The following is a 20,175-nucleotide window of genomic DNA, read 5'->3' as shown; positions in this document are numbered from 1 at the left end:
TAGCTCTTTGGGAAGCTGCAGGGTCGTGGAGGTATCACATAGCTCCTGCCTTGTATCCTTCATCTTAAGATGATTAGCACAGACCAGCAAGTCCAGCCATTTCTGGAATCAGCCTTTACCCCATTACTCTGGACACACAGTCTTCTGTCTGAATTGCTGAGAGAGGCCATGCAGCAATATGGCCTCAGTCTCCTACAGCTTCCCTTCCCCAGGCCGTAGGAGATACTGCCTACAACATGATCTTCGTAACGTGCTGAGAGTGTTCCCTGCTGCCACATGGCCTTGAAGAGTTGACTATGAAGATTGCATCTGTGGAATGCAGCTCTGGTGAGAGACCTGGGTAACCACACGGATTCAGATGTTGGTCATATGATCAGTTAGTCGACCAGCAAGTGCTAGGGGCTGAGAAAAGATGGACGTAATTCCTGCAGTTGTGGAACTAGTCTCATGGGGTAGTTGCATTAGTAAAACAATCACTTGTCAAGTAGCCCCCATGGTAGATGCTGAAAAGGAAACTATTCTGTCAGCTATATTTGAGCAATACTGTGTATAACACCCCTCCTGCGAGATAGTCAAAGTGCATGATATTCCATTGATCTCTTTTTCTACTTTAATGCCAGTACCACACCATTTTGATTAAGTTTGGAGTAAGACTTAAGATCAGGAAATGTGAGCTGTTGGATTTTTTTCTTCTTTTTCAAATTTTTTTTCGATATTCTAGATCTTTTTCATTTCTATATAAAATTTAAAATTAACTCTGCAATTCCTACAAATAGGCTGTTGAGGTTTTGATTGAGACTTCATTGAAGTTTTAGATCACTTGGGAAGAATTAACATATTAATACTGAGTTTTCCAATCCTTAAGGAAGGTATTTCTCTCTATTTACTTAAGGCTTTAATTTCTCATAGCAATATTTTGTAGTTTTTAGCATACAGGTATTGCACATGTTTTTAAAAATTTACACCTAAGTATTTCAGACTTTGTATGCTGTTGCAAATGCTATTATTCTTCCAGTTGTTCTTTGTTAGTACATTGAAATATAATTGATTTTTGTATATTGATCTTGTATCCTATGACCTTGCTAAACTCATTAGTTACAGTAGATTATGTGGATTCTTTAGGGTTTTCCACATAGAAAATCATGTTGTCTGCAAATAAGTTGTTTTTTCATTCAATTTATTTAAAAATTTTTCTTGAGACTTACTCTTTGACCCATGTGTTGGTTAGAAATATATTGTTTAATCTCCAAATATTTTGGGATTTGTCCAGTTACCTTTCTGTTACTGATTTCTAGTTTAATTCCATTGTGGTCTGAGAGCATATTTTATGTGATTTCTATTTTTAAAAAATCTGTTAAAGTGTTTTTTATGGCCCAGAATGTGGCCTGTCTTAGTGATTGTTCCATGTGAACTTGAGAAAAATGTATATTCTGCTGTTGTTGGATGAAGTAATCTATTGTCAGTTAGATCCAGTTGATGTGCTGTTCAGTTCAAACTATATACCCTTACCACTTTTCTGTCCGATGAATTTGTTGATTACTGATAAAGGGGTAGTGAAGTCTTCAACTATAATAGTGTATTATCTATTTCTCCTTGTAGTTCTATCAGCTTTTCCATCACATACTTTAATATTCTGTTGTTAGTTGCATTTGCATTAAAAATTGCTGTGTCTTTTTAGAGCATTGACTTCTTTATCATTATGTGATGTCAGTCTTTTTCCCTGATAATTTTCCTTGCTCTGAAGTCTGCTTTGCTGAAATTAATATAGCTACTCTGGCTCTTTTTGATTAATTTAGCATGATACATCTTTCTCTATCCCTTTACTTTTTTGTTTGTTTTTCGTGTGTGTGTGTGTGTGTGTGTGTGTGTGTGTATATATATATATACATATATATATAAAATCCCTTTACTTTTAATTGACCTTTTTTTTGTACTTAAGGTGGGTTTCTTGTATACAACACATAGTTGGTTCTTGTTTTTGTATCCACTATGACAGTCTATCTTTTAATTAATGTATTTAGGCCATTCATATTTAAAATGATCATTGATACAGTTAGATTAGTATGTACCATGTTTGTAACTATTTTCTATTCATTGCCCTTGTTCTTTGTTTCTTTTTTCTTTGTTTTTCTTCAGTTTTCTACTCTTTTTCTGCCTTCTCTTGTTTTAATTTAGCATATTATATGACAGTATTTTCTCCTTTCCTAGCATATATTTATGCTTCTTTTTAAAATTGTTTTATTGTGTATTTTATAGTTTGCAATATACATTTATAAGTAATTCAAGTCCACTTTTGAATAACCTTGTACCACTTCATGGATAGTACAGATACCTTTTAACAGAGTATTCGCAATCCTACCTTCTTGTCCCTTATAACACTGTGGTCATTCATTTCATTTATCCATAAACTGTAATCATCCAGCAATTTGTTGCTATAATTTTTTTGATCAAACTATTATCTGTCAGGTCAGTAAATAATAAGAAAATGAAATATTTTATTTTACTTTCAGTTATACCTGCTTTCCTTATCGAGATCAGTTTCTGACCTATATGCTTTTCCTTCTCTTTAAAGAACTGTCAACATTTTTTTTTTGCAAGGCAAATTCCTTTAATTTTGTTTGTCTTGAAAGGAGTTTATTTTTCTTTACTCTTGAAGAATAATTTTGCTAGGTACAGAATTCTAGGTTTGTGTGCCTTTTCTTTGAACATGAAGTATTTCATGTCACTGTCTTCTTCCTTGCATGATTTCTGAACAGAAGTTTGATATAATTCTTGTCCTTGTCCCTCTGTAGGTAAGGGTATTTTCCCTTTTTGGTTTCCTTCAGGATTTTTTTTTTTGTCTTTGATTTCTTGCAGTTTGAATATGACATGCCTAGTATGTGTGTGTGTGTGTGTGTGTGTGTGTGTGTGTGTGTGTGTGTGTGTGTTTAATATTCATGTGCTTAGTGTTCTCTGAGCTTCTTGGATCTGTGGTTTGTTGTTTGTCATTAATTTTGGAAAATTCTCAGCTATTTTTACTTCAAATATTTCTTCTGTTCCTTTTTATCTTTCTTCTGCTCTGGTGTTCTTATTACACATCTTTACACTTTTTGTAATTGTCCGACGGTTTTTGAATATTCTGTCCCCCTACCCCTTTTTTTATTTGCTTTTCAGTTTGGGGAGTTTCTGCTGACATCTTTTGGCTCACAGGTTATTTCCTCAGTTGTGTCCAGTCTGCTGAAGAGTCATCAAAGACATTCTTCATTTCTGTCATTGTGTTTTTGATATCTAGCATTTCCTTTTTTTTTTATAACATTTTTTATTGATTTATAATCATTTTACAATGTTGTGTCAAATTCCAGTGTTCAGCACAATTTTTCAGTCATTCATGGACATATACACACTCATTGTCACATTTTTTTCTCTCTGAGTTATCATAACATTTTGTGTATATTTCCCTGTGCTATACAGTGTAATCTTGTTTATCTATTCTACAATTTTGAAATCCCAGTCTATCCCTTCTCACCCTCCACCCCCCTGGCAACCACAAGTCTGTATTCTGTCTGTGAGTCTATTTCTGTCCTGTATTTATGCTTTGTTTTTGTTTGTTTGTTTGTTTGTTTTTGTTTTTGTTTTTTAGATTCCACATATGAGCGATCTCATATGGTATTTTTCTTTCTCTTTCTGGCTTACTTCACTTAGAATGACATTCTCCAGGAGCATCCATGTTGCTGCAAATGGCATTATGTTGTCGGTTTTTATGGCTGAGTAGTATTCCATTGTATAAATATACCACATCTTCTTTATCCAGTCACCTGTTGATGGACATTTAGGCTGTTTCCATGTTTTGGCTATTGTAAATAGTGCTGCTATGAACATTGGGGTGCAGGTGTCATCCTGAAGTAGGGTTCCTTCTGGATACAAGCCCAGGAGTGGGATTCCTTTTAATTCTTTCTTAGAATATTTGTCTCTGTGCTTATCTGTCTGTTCTTACCCATTTTCTTCTTTCTCTGTTAGTGCCCTTGGTATATTAATTACAGTTGTTTTAAATTCCTGATCTGATAATTCCAACCACACCTGCCAACTGCCATCTTGTGATTCCATTGCAGAGCAGATAAGAGCACAGACTCTGGAAATAGACAGCTGTGTTTAAATTCTGGTTCTGCTTATCAGTGATGGAATCTTTGACAGCATGCATAAATTATCTCTATTTCAGTTTTCTCATTTGTGAAGTGAGAATACTCATAAAACCTACTTCATAGAGTTTTAGGAGAATTGAGTAAGTTACCACATGAAAAGCACTTAGAACAAGAATGACTGTCTTTGACACATTATATATTTACTTGTTATTTTAGTTGATTTCCAGTCTCCTTCTACTTAAATGTAGGCTGCATAAGGGCAGGGTCTGTCTTCAAACTTTAAAGAATTAAAATGTTTCTTGGACAGTTTTCTCTATATTCACGTAAGGAAATGCTACATGGCTTCTTAAATTTGTTTCCCAAGACTGCTTAATGACCTTGGGAAATATTTATATAGAGCTATCACACCTGTGCAAAAGCAGCTGTAGACGGTGTGAAAGAAAGAGCATACGTGGCTTGAACAGGATTCACAAGTGTAGGGAAAGGCCCGTGGCCATACCCGGGTCTGTCTGAGTTCACAGCCTTCTTCCCTAAGCCATATGTAATGTTTTTTGACTTTCTCTTTCAGTATGAATACTTCAATGCTGTGCTGATAAATGAAAGGGACAAAGATGGGAATTTTTTGGAGCTGGGGAAGGAATTCATCTTAGCCCCAAATGATCATTTTAATAATCTGCCTGTGAACATCAGTCTGAGTGACGTACAGGTGCCAACGAACATGTACAATAAAGGTAAGATTCACTGCTGCTGCTTCTTTTAGAGGGTGAAGAGGCTGGGATGTGAGGGGCAGGGCTGGCTGGTTTGGGATATTATGCTTTTCTTGAAAAACACAATTACAAGCAGGATGTGTCAAGTACCAGCTGAATAGGTGAAGTTTGTGCCCATTCTGCCTGGAAGCTCTGGACATGATTTCCCGGCTGGAGTTTGCATTAGGCCTGCTAACGTGTAGTCCAGGTGTCGGAAAATTTTCTGTAAAAGGCCAGATAGTAAGTATTTTAGGCTTTGTGGGCCATACAGTCTCTGTTGCAACTACTTAGCTTGGCTGTTCTGGCACAAAAATGACCATAAATAGCACATAAATCAACAGATAATATGTAAATTGACTGTGTTCCAAGAAAACATTTTATCTACAAAAGCGGATAGTTGCTTTGGACTTACAGGTTCTAGTTTACTGGTCCTCCTCTCTTCTTCCTTCATTCCTTGTAATGGTATTTGAGGTTTCTGGAGTTTGAGGTTTGTGGTCTTAGAGTGCAAAGCAGCATGGACTTTAATGGGGTTCCCTGTTTTCAGGCTGTCATTGTTATTATCAGGAAATAGCGTGAATATAAATTGCATCTCTGAATTGTTTTAGGTCATTGTTTAAAGAGCTTGGTCAGTGATTAAAGAACTTTCAACTCACCATTTCTGAAATGTTCTTCTCGTGTTTGTCCTTTGTGGCTGGATACCTCTCTCTCTCTCCTAGAGAAAGTGATATCAGACTGAGTCACCCCTAGCAGGCTCTGGATTGGACTATATCCTGTGACCTACTCTTCTCCTTGGACTCTTCTTCAGGGAGCAACTTCCTAAGAGCCCAAGACTTAGAGGGCTGAGCTCAGCTTTATCCAGTGGGACAGAGGGATCCTATAGGCTGAAGAAACCCGCTTTTGTGCAATGTGGCTGCAAGAAGGCCATCCTGTCAGCATTAAATACATTCTCAATTGAAGATGAAAAGTTAAGATTTTTGTAGAAAAATTCCAAGACATAAAACATTTCAGAATGATCTTTTAAAATATGGCAGCTGCTTCAAGGTTGCTTGAAACATTAGCATCATTATACAGATTTTTTGTGTGTGTGAAGGGGGAAATCCCACTTTATTTTTTTAATTTTTTTTAACATTTTTTATTGATTTATAATCATTTTACAATGTTGTGTCAAATTCCAGTGTTCAGCACAATTTTTCAGTCATTCATGGACATATACACACTCATTGTCACATTTTTTTCTCTCTGAGTTATCATAACATTTTGTGTATATTTCCCTGTGCTATACAGTGTAATCTTGTTTATCTATTCTACAATTTTGAAATCCCAGTCTATCCCTTCCCACCCTCCACTCCCCTGGCAACCACAAGTCTGTATTCTGTCTGTGAGTCTATTTCTGTCCTGTATTTATGCTTTGTTTTTGTTTGTTTGTTTGTTTGTTTTTGTTTTTGTTTTTTAGATTCCACATATGAGCGATCTCATATGGTATTTTTCTTTCTCTTTCTGGCTTACTTCACTTAGAATGACATTCTCCAGGAGCATCCATGTTGCTGCAAATGGCATTATGTTGTCGGTTTTTATGGCTGAGTAGTATTCCATTGTATAAATATACCACATCTTCTTTATCCAGTCACCTGTTGATGGACATTTAGGCTGTTTCCATGTTTTGGCTATTGTAAATAGTGCTGCTATGAACATTGGGGTGCAGGTGTCATCCTGAAGTAGGGTTCCTTCTGGATACAAGCCCAGGAGCGGGATTCCTGGGTCATATGGTAAGTCTATTTCTAGTCTTTTGAGGAATCTCCACACTGTTTTCCATAGTGGCTGCACCAAACTGCATTCCCACCAGCAGTGTAGGAGGGATCCCCTTTCTCCACAGCCTCTCCAGCATTTGTCATTTGTGGATTTTTGAATGACGGCCATTCTGACTGGTGTGAGGTGATACCTCATTGTAGTTTTGATTTGCATTTCTCTGATAATTAGTGATATTGAGCATTTTTTCATGTGCCTTTTGATCATTTGTATGTCTTCCTTGGAGAATTGCTTTTTTAGGTCTTCTGCCCATTTTTGGATTGGGTTGTTTATTTTTTTCTTATTGAGTCGTATGAGCTGCTTATATATTCTGGAGATCAAGCCTTTGTCGGTTTCATTTGCAAAAGTTTTCTCCCATTCCGTAGGTTGTCTTCTTGTTTTTCTTCTGGTTTCCTTTGCTGTGCAGAAGCTTGTAAGTTTCATTAGGTCCCATTTGTTTATTCTTGCTTTTATTTCTTCTAGGAGAAAATTTTTGAAATGTATGTCAGATAATGTTTTGCCTATGTTTTCCTCTAGGAGGTTTATTGTATCTTGTCTTATGTTTAAGTCTTTGATCCATTTTGAGTTGATTTTTGTATATGGTGTAAGGGAGTGTTCTAGCTTCATTGTTTTACATGCTGCTGTCCAGTTTTCCCAACACCATTTGCTGAAGAGACTGTCTTTATTCCATTGTATATTCTTGCCTCCTTTGTCGAAGATTAGTTGACCAAAAGCTTGTGGGTTCATTTCCGGGCTCTCTGTTCTGTTCCATTGGTCTATATGTCTGTTTTGGTACCAATACCATACTGTCTTGATGACTGTAGCTCTATAGTATTGTCTGAAGTCTGGGAGAGTTATTCCTCCAGCCTCTTTCTTTCTCTTCAGTAATGCTTTGGCAATTCTAGGTCTTTGATGGTTCCATATAAATTTTATTATGATTTGTTCTAGTTCTGTGAAATATGTCCTGGGTAATTTGATAGGGATTGCATTAAATCTGTAGATTGCCTTGGGCAGTGTGACCATTTTAACAATATTGATTCTTCCAATCCAAGAGCATGGGATATCTTTCCATTTTTTAAAGTCTTCTTTAATTTTCTTCATCAATGGTTTATAGTTTTCTGTGTATAATTCTTTTACCTCCTTGGTTAGATTTATTCCCAGATATTTTATTCGACAAACCTCTGGCCAAACTCACAAAGAAGAAAAAAGAGAGAGCACAAGTTAGCAACATACGAAAGGAAAATGGAGAAATTACAACAAACAAAATAGAAATACAGAATGTCATATGAGAATATTATGAAAAACTATATGGAACCAAACTGGATAACCTAGAGGAGATGGACAAGTTTCTGGAAACATACTGTCCACCAAGACTGAATCAAGAAGAATCTGAACATTTGAACAATCCGATCACTAGAAAGGAAATAGAAATAGCAATTAAAAACCTCCTTACAAATAAAAGTCCAGGACCAGACGTCTTCACCGGGGAATTCTACCAAACATACAAAGAAGAACTCATACCAGTCCTTCTCAGACTCTTCCAGATGATTGAAAAGGAGGGAATACTCCCAAACTCATTCTATGAAGCCACCATCACCCTGATACCAAAACCAGGCAAAGACACTACAAAAAAAGAGAATTATAGGCCAATATCACTGATGAATATAGACGCCAGAATCCTCACCAAAATTTTAGCAAATAGAATCCAACAACACATAAAAAAGATTATACATCATGACCAAGTGGGGTTCATCCCAGGGACACAAGGCTGGTTCAACATACGCAAATCAATCAGTGTAATACATCACATCAACAAGAGAAAGGACAAAAACCACATGATCATCTCAATCGATGCAGAAAAAGCATTTGATAAAATTCAACACCCATTTATGATAAAAACTCTCAGCGAAGTGGGTATAGAGGGAACATATCTCAACATAATAAAAGCTATATATGACAAACCTACAGCCAGCATAGTACTCAATGGTGAAAAACTTAAAAGCTTCCCACTAAAATCTGGGACAAGACAAGGATGCCCACTATCACCACTCCTATTCAACACAGTCCTGAAAGTTCTAGCCACAGCAATCAGGCAAGAGAAAGAAATAAAAGGGATCCAAATTGGAAAAGAAGAGGTAAAAGTGTCACTATATGCTGACGACATGTTACTATACATCATTATACAGATTTAATTGCACTTTGAGCTGTAAAGGCGTAATTGTACCTTTTCATGGTGGCAGCACATAGATGGTGGCAGCACATAGAGGGGACCAGCACTGCCATTGATCACACAGGCTGCGAGCCTTGCTAAGCAGAATCCTCAGTCAGACTGCTTGAGCCATGGAGGTAGACAATTTTATTTAATGTCATCCTCAGCAGTCCTTGTGGGGTCTGTCTACTACCCCTGCTCAGACTTGGTGTCCCAGCCAAGCTCTGGGTTGTGGACTAAGGTCCCCCAGGCAGTGAGTAGCTGCCCAGGGAACAGAGGAGGTAACTGCAGGAAAATTCTTGTCTTCATTCTACCTAATTCAAACCAGCCCCAAACAGTCTTTTTTCTTTTCAAGCTGCAAAAATGTATTGCATGTTTAGAGAGCCCTCCAGCCCGGATCTAGTTATTGATGACATGTACTCAAAACACATGCTCAGAGCTTGGTCACTGGCTGAGACATTTCTGAGTTATAAATCTTGCCCCCAACAAAGAAAACCAATACAGGGCCATGCTCTGTATGGAGTAGCTTGGATCCCCATGGGCACTTAGGAGGTTGACTTGATACTGGCTTAGGAGCTGCTGTGTGCTGTGCTTTTTGGCATAATTTCTAGGCATAGATGAAACTGGCTGATAAAATCTACCTGTTTTCTGCAGTCTGCTTTTTTTCTGCATCCTAGGCTGGGCCCTGCAACCAGGCAGTTCAGCCAGATCAGTGCTCACTTCTGTTTGAGGAGCCTTTCTCCAAGGCATTGACAGAGACTGCAGGTTCAGAGTTGGTGACATGTGGGCAGGTTGACCTACTGGCCACAAGAATTCAAAGAGCCATATTCCTAGAATCTTTAGAAATGTGTCTTAGAGTCCTCATGGTGCCTGATGCAGCAGCTTCTTCTCAAAACCCCTTCAACAGATGTTTGCTGATTTGCTGCTCTGGCATTCTCTAGCCTATGAGTCTTACTGTCTGTTGAGACCTCTTTGGAGATGAGCTGCCCATGCCTTTGGAGCTGTGAACAACTCCATTTCCTCTACGAGTTAAGTGTGGGGCAGGATGTCTTTGTGGGAACTTCAGATGGTCTGACAGTGGATTCAGATAAAGCTGAACTCTTTTAAGTGTTTTCTAAACTGGTGTAAAATTTACATACATACCTATAGGTACATATGCCCATACACACCTACACACAATTATATACATGTATGTACTTGTGTGTGTGTATATGGGTATGTGTGTGTTTGTATATGTGCGTGTGAAAGTAACATGCTCTGTTCTCAACCTACCCCTTCATCCCTACCTCTCACCTTTGTCTACCCAGGTAAGACTCCTTCTGTTCACTGAGTATGCCTCTCTCTTTCCTCCATTATATCTTGTTTCACTCCAGTTCTGTTATCCCTGCTTCCCCCTTTCCTGCTTATCCAAATACTCATTCTTAAAAACCAGCTCAGTTCAACCTCTTTAATTCCTTTATTCTTGTTTTGTAAGTGACTTTGGTTTATTCCTTTGCCCTAGCAACCCTTTGTTCCAGAATCACTTTGTTCTGGAATTGCATTGCATGCATTCTTTTCTTTCTCCATTTGGAGTTCTCTGAGGGCAGAGGCCCTGCTGATTCAGCCTGCTTGGTGCCCTCCTTTGCTCTGTGTTTTCCACAGATGGAGGATGAGGTAGGGGACACCACCTGTGCTGTGAGAAGTCAACCGGGCTGTCATGTACCCATGGCGTTTGCAAGCAACAGAGACATACCCTGGCTGATTTAAATGGAAAAGATAGTTTTTGAAAGGACATTTGGTGACTCACAGACTCTTCAAGAAAGCTAGAGAATAAGGCTTAGAAAATGGTGGTGAGAGGAGGGCAGCCAGGGGCCAGAGCCAGCCTGGTAAGGATCTCCTGCCACCATGGCTGGCCCCAGCCATGCATCTGTGGCTGTACAAAATAGCTGTGCCTATCTTCCTCATTCATAAACTGGAGGTGATAATCTCAGTGATCTGCCTCAGGGGGTTGTAGTGAAGATTAAATATGTAGAAGTCCACCCAGTTCATGAGCTCAGGCAACCTTCTCTTTTCCTCTAATCTTCAGCATCCTTAGCTGTAAAATGGGTATAATAGCAGTACTGACCTTATGGGATTACCATGAGCACTGTGAGGATAATGCTTGTGTGGGTTGGGATGCAGTGGCTAGCCCACTGACCTTGTCTCTTGTCACCTGCTGAAGGGGATCCAGTCAGATAGCACAGGTGGCCTATCACAGTCTGGTACTTGATGAAGGCCAATGCATTCTGCTGTGATTATGACCATATTAGGTTGTTCCATTCTTATAGGAGATTATGGTTAAGGCAGGAAGAACTTGAACTCAGAGGGAATAACAGTAGGTCACAGATTCCTCAGCTGGTTGAAGCAGGATTAGAACCTAGCAGTTTCATTAATTGTGTCCTTTCTGGGCCACACTCCATCTCAGTGCCTGGGCTGCTTGTCTGTAAGCCATTTTTCTCAAGGATGTCTATGAAGGAAAAGATAGTAATTAGCCTCCCAAACATTTTTGTTTTAAAGTGTTCGAAACACAAGGACTGGAAATTGGCCAGAGCTTGACCCCAGTCTTCTGCTTCTATCTTGTCATGTGGCTGCCGAAGAACACAGATTGGGCAGTTTCTGAGATTCTGTGTTGTTTTGGGGTTTTGGCTACTAATCTGAGAGTTTTTCTCCTTTTTCCTCATCCCATTGTGTTCCATCGACCTCCTCGACCATGATGCTGTTGAGGTAGAGGAAAGACAGATGATAAAAGTGGAAGAAAAAAATGCTGCCTTATAACTTGTGCCCATAGATAACATTAAACACCAATGATTCTATAATTTGGCTGTTGGAATGGAGATGCTAGAAATAAGGGTGTCTCAATTCCCCTTTCTCCACTGGTGATGGAGGGCCTGGGAGAGGGGCACTGCCTAACAGAGTTGGGGGTGGGGTATGAATTGCAGGACACACCAAGGCCACCCTTTCATCATCTAGATGTTCCAGCAGGGTGCCCAGTCCCAGCAGGTGTCCCAGTCAGGCCAGCCTGGGTTTCAAGCTCTCCAGCGGCAGGGGGACAGTCCCTGAAAATGGAACAGGTCCAGAAAAAGGGAGACCCATAACCACCACTGCAGAGCCCTAGGAACCAACCTGTCTGTTACAATCCAGTAGTTTCTTCTGAAAAGCCCAGGGGAAGGCGAAGGTCTGGCCTAGTGGACTTGGGGCCCTGAACAGCCATGAAGATGGGCAGGATTGCTGTGTTTGGATTTGTCAGATGTCTCAACCTATTTTTGAAATGTTGGGTTTGATAAAATGCAAAATGCATTTTGCCAAGCACTTTTCCCCTTAATTACATGTGTATATTTTAAGGGAAATTTAATCCATGTGTTTCTGATTCGTTTACACGGAAATCATTAAGATGCTGTTTTCTAGGAGCCATTTGATGTGCCAGGAAGGCTTGTCAACATTTTAAAAAGCTGTATTTAAAACTTTTCTTTCTTTCTTTCTTTCTTTCTTTCTTTCTTTCTTTCTTTCTTTCTTTCTTTCTTTCTTTCTTTCTTTCTTTCTTTCTTTCTTTCTTTCTTTCTTTCTTTCTTTCTCTCTTTCTTTCTCTCTTTCTTTCTCTCTTTCTCTCTTTCTCTCTTTCTCTCTTTCTCTCTCTTTCTTTTTTCTTTTCTTTTCTTTTCTCTTCTTTTCTTTTCTTTTCTTTTCTTTTCTTTTCTTTTCTTTTCTTTTCTTTTCCTTTCTTTTCTTTTCTTTTCTTTTTCATTCTTTCCTTTGCTTGACATATGTGAAAGAGAGAGAAGGAGGAATTGACTCCAGGATGTTAAAAACAAATATGCACTCTAAGTGGTTTGTTTTTTCCTTGGAATTCTGAGCTGAAGCACTTGGAGTAGGCTTGACTCTTGCTTTCACATCTGTTTCGTGCACTAACTGATGTGATGGTGCTGTGGCCATAAGTTGAAATTGGAAGTCAGTATCAGGGGATCAGGCCTGCATACCTACCTTAGTTCTAGACAAGGACATCCAGGACCCTCCCCACCCTGTGAACCTTTGGCACCTGGGGACCCTCCAAGGTTCCCAACCCTGTTCCATCGGTGAGAGCACAACAGAGCGAGAGCGTTTGGCCAGATTCACACAAGATAATGACGCTGAAGTGACTCCACAGTCGTCATCCCAGAGTACTCATTGTTTTTCTCTTCTAATTTGTAATTATGTGTTTATGTTATAGAGTAACTGTCTCTGTCTTAAAATTCACAGTTTGAGTGGCTGAGTTCAAATTCCTTCACACTTCTGACTGTGTGTGTGTGCATGATACAAACATGGGTCTGCAGAGATGTGTCTGTGTGTACACACAGGTTTGGGTCTCTGTTTTTTCAGGAATGGTGTTAGTGGAAGGAGGATATCCTGGGCTCACTGTGGCCCCTCCCCTCTATGCTTAGGCTCATGTTTAACCCATATGTTGCATGTATTGAATGAATGAATGAGTGAATTAATGAGCTGATTAGTTACTGAGAGCCATGCTCTGTACTGAGTCCCTTCCATGCATTATCTCACTTGCCACTGCCCGGTGTGTTGCAGGCAGCAGTGGGGACCACAGTGCTTCACAACCTGCTGTGAGAGAATTCCAAGGCAAAAACCTCCCACATTCTGTTCTAGAATTGGGTCTGGCATGTTAAATAGGGTGAAATTCAAATGCGTGGCTTTAGGTGCTAGTGAATGATTTTCTGAAAAGCAAGTGGGAGGCGAGTTTATACCTCCCACCTAAGGCTCTCTGAAACACTTTCCTGTCCCTCTGGTCCCCTTTCACCCAGATACTGACCCATGCAGTTTCCATCATCCCTGTCCTGGTCCATTTCCAGGCTCTTTCCGGAGCCATTGGGAAGTCTCTGGAGTGTGGCAGACCTGGAATTGCAGTTCTGTGAGTGCCGGGTCTGTGGACTGGGGAAAAGCATTTCATGATCTGAGCCTCAGTCTCCCCATCTGTAAGGTGTGAAGGGTCATTTTGGGCATTAGAGTAGGTAAGGGTGCAGTCCTGGTTCAGTGCCTTGAAATGGGGACACTTGGTCAGTACATGTTGACTCCTCACACCAAACCATCTCCAGCTCCCTGCTCCCAGTGGGGCTTCCATGCGGCCCTGCCCAGCCCCAGTGCACACTCCTCTTCCTTTCAGCACTGTTTGTAGGATGAAGTGCAAATGTGCATAAATGGATGCCAGCTCCTACCCTCTTTTACTGGCCTCCACTTTTTGCCTCCTCCAGGTCATGAGACCAGTTTACCCTTGGGCTGTACCCTCCCTCAAGCCTGCTCTCCTCATGCAGAGCCAGGCTCGCCCTTTCCTGACAGCCCAGCTTCCTGGAGCCTGGTCTTGCCCACTGGGATCAGCCCTCCTTTCTAGAACAGTCACAGGTCCTTCTTTTATGTCCCCACAGTGTAGCACTTTCTTTTTCATTGGGCTCTTTCCCCTTGAACTTGGAAGCAGGGACTGTGTTTTCTTCATCCGCTTTGGACTTAGAGCAGAAGGGCTGGAATAGAAAAGATCTTCCACAAATGTTTGTTGAACCGAGTCCTGTGCTGTATCAGTACCTTGGTCCTGTGCTACTAACTACTGTAGGTCATCACAAACCGATGGCTGTTTTTTTCTGCTTTTGGGTTGGTCAGTTCTGCTTCTATTTGAATTTGATTTGTGTGTGAGGACAATAGTCTTAGATGTATATCTAATGAGATAATACTACTTTCTTTTAATGCTTTTGCGTTTTTTAATCTCTCTTTTTTTCAGAATAGTAGAAATCAGAATACAGGCTTTCAGTTGGTAGGAGCTACAGGATATCTAAAAACAAAAAGAAGAAGGAGCTAGAGGATATCTAAAATGAGGGGCCAGAGGCAGTAAAGGACAATGTACGAGCAGAAATGATTATTAACTGGTTTTTTTTTTTCACCTGATGTCTTGACACTTGTGGAATGTCACAGTAATATTAGAGAGTCAGAGTTTGTAGGTGATTTAATTTTTTTAAAATCACTCAAAGGGAATTCAGGGTCATTCCTGTGTTAACGTCACAGTTAGGCACTTACTTTCTGATCTGTATTTTGACTGGGAGGGAGAAGGAGGGCCATCTTCAGCACTTTGGAAATGACAGCAGTGAATGTTGCAGCCTAGGCTGTTGGTCAGATGTGTTCCGTGGGGAATATAGGTTAAGTACCACTGTTTTGGGACTGACTCAATCAGCCAGGCTATACCGCAGGCCCCCAGGAATGAGAAAGGGGCTGCTTTGCTGAGGAAATACAGGTGGGGCCTCCAGGATTTGGGGAGAACATGGGAGACAGTCCTGTAGTTGGCTCCGGGCTTCCTCAGCAGCCCTCCCTGGGATGTGCTGGGTTGGCCGGGGGCTCTTCCAGGGGCGTGTGGTCTGATTGCAAGTGTGACTTGTGCGTGTTGCCTCCATGGCTGACCCTTGCTGCCACCAGGGCTGAGGCTAGGCTGTTTACTCATTTGTAGAGTACTCATTATGATAGCACCTATCTCACAGGGAATGTGAGGAGTAAATGAAACAATATGTTAAACCTGTAGCTCTGTGACTAGTGTGTGGAAAGAGCTTACTAAGAGTCACTTTTGTTAGTATTGTTGTAAGAATGATGATAGTGTAAAGTCCACAGTGGTCTGGCTTATGCCTGGCAGGATCTATGGCACTGAACAAGGTAGCATTCTCTTTTCTCCTGCACCTTGGAAACTTTTTTATCACTGGAGTTGTACATCAAGAAATTCATTGAACAGAAAACAGTGTGCAGCTAGAATTGCTTGAAGCCCATGAGCATCCCTGATATTCACACGTACCCTCCCCTGCTCATCAAGCTTGGGTGGGGGTGGTGGGTCCTTTGTGTTCATGTCCTGATGCTTAGCTTCCAAGAACCTTGGTGCCGTGGCCAATTGAGAGCCTTGGCATCACTGTCAATTGAATGATGTTGGTCTTCAAATAATGCTCTTTGCTTTTCTTTTGTCTGGAGCCCAGGGCTCTCAGGAGGGCCTCAGCTCCTTGGTGGGCCTCATCCCTGAGACAGCATGAAGGAAATCTTCCTTTTCACTTCTCACATGCACTCTTGCCTCTCTTCCCAGCTCGAAGCTAATGGAATCTTCTGTCCAGAACACACTCCCCATTGTCCTTGGAGGCACTCACCTGTGCATTATTCCACTATCTCCATCCCTTGGGGGCTCCTTCCTCTAGGTAATATTTGTATGGTGTTTATGATGTGCAGGCATAAGCATGATCTAATATAATACAGTTCTACCCACAACTCAGTGAAAGAGAAACAACTGTTATTCCCACTTAATAGATGAGAAAACTGAGGCTTACAGACTTGCTTATCATGACTCAGGTAGTAAAATGGGTGAGTCAGCATGCAACCCTGAGGCTGACATCAGCACTGCCAGGTTATCCTACCTCTTTAGACCTGTCCTACATGCCAGCATATCCACTGCCCTCTGGTTGTGCCCAAGTGTTCAGTTGGCTGTGTCTTACCTGTTTACATGCACAGTTCACATGTGAAGCAAATGAAAGGCTCTGTTTTTGTCAAATTGTGCTATTTTCTTCTCAGCATGTGAAAATCCATCATAAATGAAAACTTGTCTTATTTTACATAAACACTCAGAGTCTCTTCCCCTGATCAAAATAAATGTCACAGCAGAAAATCTTTTTAAAAATGTAAAGCAAATTCTGCATCAGAATGTCTGTGCCTCCCTACAGCTCACACGTTGAAGATATTTCTGTCAGAGATGAGGCGGTTCCACATTTAATCCTGCAAACCTGCAGTACCCAAATGCATACGAGACAAATGAGTAAAGGAGGTAGTAATTCACCTTGCAAAAAGGCTCTTTGCCTTACCAGAAAGTTCACTGCAGTGGGTTTAGGAGAAATGAATCCTTCCCTGGTAGGGACTGGAGTGTCCTTTGCAGAGGCAGGTTCTGGGAACATTTACAGAGCACCTCTGGTGTGGCATACATTAGATATTAGCATGGGTTGGGGTGGTGATGAATGGGCAGACATGGCATGTTCTCATGGTGTTTTCAGGCCAGCAGGGAGGCAGATGGGAAATAATCACACCACTGAGCATTTAACGCAACCAGAGAGACTGCGGTGGAGGAGAGGGCAAGAGGGCGAGAGGGCTGTTGCCCAGCAAGAGTGTGTCCCAGAGCATCTCAGCCTGGGCTGGGGTGAACCAGGGGTGAGGGACAGCCATCATCAGAGGACATTTTCCTAAGAAAGATGAGCTTAGCTGACATCTAAAGGATGAGTAGGAAATAATTTAGCCAAGGGCTAGGCTAGGGTAGGGTAGGTGGGTGGGGAGTACTGAACGAAGAGAGACCATATTGCACAACGTGTTGGTAAGTAGTCCTTGAAGAAATGTTTTGGGGTGAAATAAGGGAGGTGCCATGTAAAATCTGTCACTCTTGGCAGTCCACTGTGTACATGAGATATTCAAGGAATTGGAATTTCTATCATAGAGAAAGCCATTTATTTGTATGAAGCAACTTTCCCCAAACTTATTTGATTATGGTGTCCTTTTATCATGGGACAGCTACTAACTTCTTGGAAGGCATTGGTTTTCCCCAGACTCGAAGGCTCAGAACTGGAGTTCCTCATGAAAGGGTTTGAAGGTACACCAGTAAGTGACCAAGATACAGAGGAAAAGATGTAGAAGAAAATGCACTGTACGGTGTGTGAGTGTGTGTATGTCTGAAGGATATACAATGGTTGTATGTAAGTGGTTGAATATACAGAACACTTCCAGAGGGATGTACAGGAAATGAAAGTACATACTCTCCACTTTCTACACTTCTGTTCATTTTGAATGTGTTACCATGGACATGTGTTGCTTTTTTAGGAATTAAAAACAAAAGCACAAAAGAACTTGATTTACAAAAGCTACTCACCTACAAGTAATTTTCAGGTACACATCTATTTGATGAAAGGAGACACATCTTTGTGTACATTGTTAATGGCCTTCCACTAGCTAATCCCTTCAGCTAGTGGTGGACACAGCTGACAGTAATTTTGTTGGAGGTAAGAGGACCCCTGGAGTAAGTTGTTTATGTGCAGACTCTGCCTGTGCTGGAGATGGTATTTAGTATCATCTTGTGTCCTTAAGGTGGCAGCACTTATTTTCATACAAATGATACTGACCTGGGAAAAGAGAATTGGTTTCCCTCTAAAGTGATTCCACGTTGCTCCACTCAACTACTGACAGGTATCACAGACACAGGGAAGCCCTGCCTCAATTATGAAGAACATTCTGCTCTTGGAAAGAATATGTCAGTGTTTCCAAGGGTCACACTGAAAACCATGATTAGAAGTGACGTTTTCTAGTCTCCAGCCTAAGGCAGGTGGCTGAGCAGTCTTCTTGTGCTCTCATAGGAATGGTCTCAGGTACTTTGCAAGAGGGCTTTTTATGAAGCAGCTGTACCTGGGCTTCACTGGACCCTCTGGAGGCAAGGAGTGCCTGACAGAGACCTAGGGCTAAAGTGGCTGGTCCCTTCTGCCCTCCCCCTGTTCCAGAGTCCCTCCTCAAGCCTAACTGCATTCACTACGTGAAGAGTGCCTGGCATCCAGGTAGGCCATGCTTTCAGGTGTATTCTCTGCTCAGTGCTACTGGTTCCTCAGAATGACTGCTTGTGAATCTTGTGACATCCAGAAGTTTATGCCTACAATATTTTGGGTGGATTTCTAGTAAGAACAATGTGGTTCCCTTATTTATGTTTCACGGTGTCATTTTCTGCACAATGTGGGCAACTCCATTTTGTTATCTACAAAGGGCCCCCATCCTGTATTCTCTCTCCGTTCTGAAGTGAAATAGTCACTTTTGAACATTGCTGATCTTCTCTCTTTTCCCCTCAGTTATCTCTGCCTTAAGAGCTGTTCCTGTGCTGTTTTCATGCCTACATTGGTGGATGTTTTCCTTTCTCTATGCAGATGAATGCAACTCTCACTGTGACTTTATCTTTTGGCAGGTAGATTAATCCACAGCTTAGAAATATTCAAGGCATAGAACTCAACATGGTGGAACCCAGACTGGAGTTAAAAGTCTTCTGGTTCCAAATTTGTGGTTTTCCCACTGGAGCTTTGAGGTAGAGCCTCTGCAGTTGAATCCATGTGGACTTGTCTTCCCTTGGGTCTACTTTATTCAAAGCCTTGGTGATGAGTGCAGGGAAGTTGGACCATTTTCATTCTTCAGTGACTTCTCTGGGGTGGGTTTTCATGTACTCACTGCCATCAAAGGCAGAGTGAAGGAGGGAAAATTGCAGGACCAAGTGCCTTGGGGGCCCAGAAAAAGAGTTACCTGTGATGGGCCAGCACTGGGAAGATGGAGGGGGGTTTCTTTGGCAGGTGCAGGAGCCCTGAGAAAAGGCAGACCTGGCTGCGTGCTCCTTCCTAAGGTTTGCACAGAATTGGGTGGTAGTGATTTGCTTTTTTCTTAAACCAGACTTCAAAGACTTGACTAAAAGCTCTTTGCTCAGTAATGTATTCTAATATTCTGGAATATTCTCTTGGATTTCAAGAACAGGTTGTCAGATTCTCTGTTCTTATCTCTAGTTTTCTCCTGTTCGTTGGTAGCATTTGTGTCAGGATCCTTCCCCATCCATCACTCCTCTGTGGAATATCTCCCTTTGGGACAGGATATCCCAATGTCTAAAATGGATCCATTTAAAGGAGTTTTGTTCTTTTCCTATTTGCCAGGTTAATCTCCTCTCAAAGATTTGAAGTGGGTGTACTGAAAGTGGGCTAAATCATTCTTGTTCTCACTCCTTTCCCCCACTCCCCACCAGGCCAAATGGTCTTTTGTCCTTCTTTTTCCACCCTCTCTTTTGTGAACTGAGTCCAGCAAACGTCTGAGTAGTATTCATGTTCATTCATATTTATTCATCCCAAAGGCACTGTTTTTAAAGTACAGTTTGGGGCTACTGTGTTGAATGAAAGGAAGGATACTAAAGAACAAAACTGTCAGTTTTATGGGTAAGAAACACTGAACTCACAGAGAAACTTCATTCTGCTCACTCTTTTTGAGGGAAAAACCCAGCAAGCATCAACATGAAATCCTCCAAGACGCTTCTGTCTCCCAAGGGATAGTAATAGATAATTAGGACAGCAGCCGCAGTGCATGTGCTGACCTTGGGGAGGTGTTGAGGTGAGTGTTCCATCTACACTGTCTCCCTGGAAACCCTCGGCACCACCGTGAGCAGATTAGGTCTACTGGGTCAGTGGATGGGCTCTGAAGCCAGACAGCCTGAGTTAAAATTAAGGTGCCACCACTCAGTCATGTATGATTTCAGCAAAAT

The 20,175-nt window shown here is 41.2% G+C and overlaps 1 protein-coding gene across 1 annotated transcript in view; it reads left to right on the top strand.

Moving 5' to 3' along the window:
* CACNA2D3 (calcium voltage-gated channel auxiliary subunit alpha2delta 3) overlaps positions 1–20,175 on the top strand; it is a 776,511-nt gene that overhangs the window by 303,306 nt on the left and 453,030 nt on the right. Inside the window, exon 5 of the mRNA XM_064496418.1 lies at positions 4,687–4,849. Coding sequence (XP_064352488.1) covers positions 4,687–4,849 — 163 coding nt within the window. The remainder of the gene's footprint in view (positions 1–4,686; positions 4,850–20,175) is intronic.

The sequence above is a fragment of the Camelus dromedarius genome, chromosome 17 (assembly GCF_036321535.1).
Source record: "Camelus dromedarius isolate mCamDro1 chromosome 17, mCamDro1.pat, whole genome shotgun sequence".
NCBI classification, from domain to species: domain Eukaryota; kingdom Metazoa; phylum Chordata; class Mammalia; order Artiodactyla; family Camelidae; genus Camelus; species Camelus dromedarius.
The sequence above is the reverse complement of the archived record's forward strand: the minus strand, read 5'-3'. Positions and strand labels throughout refer to the sequence as shown.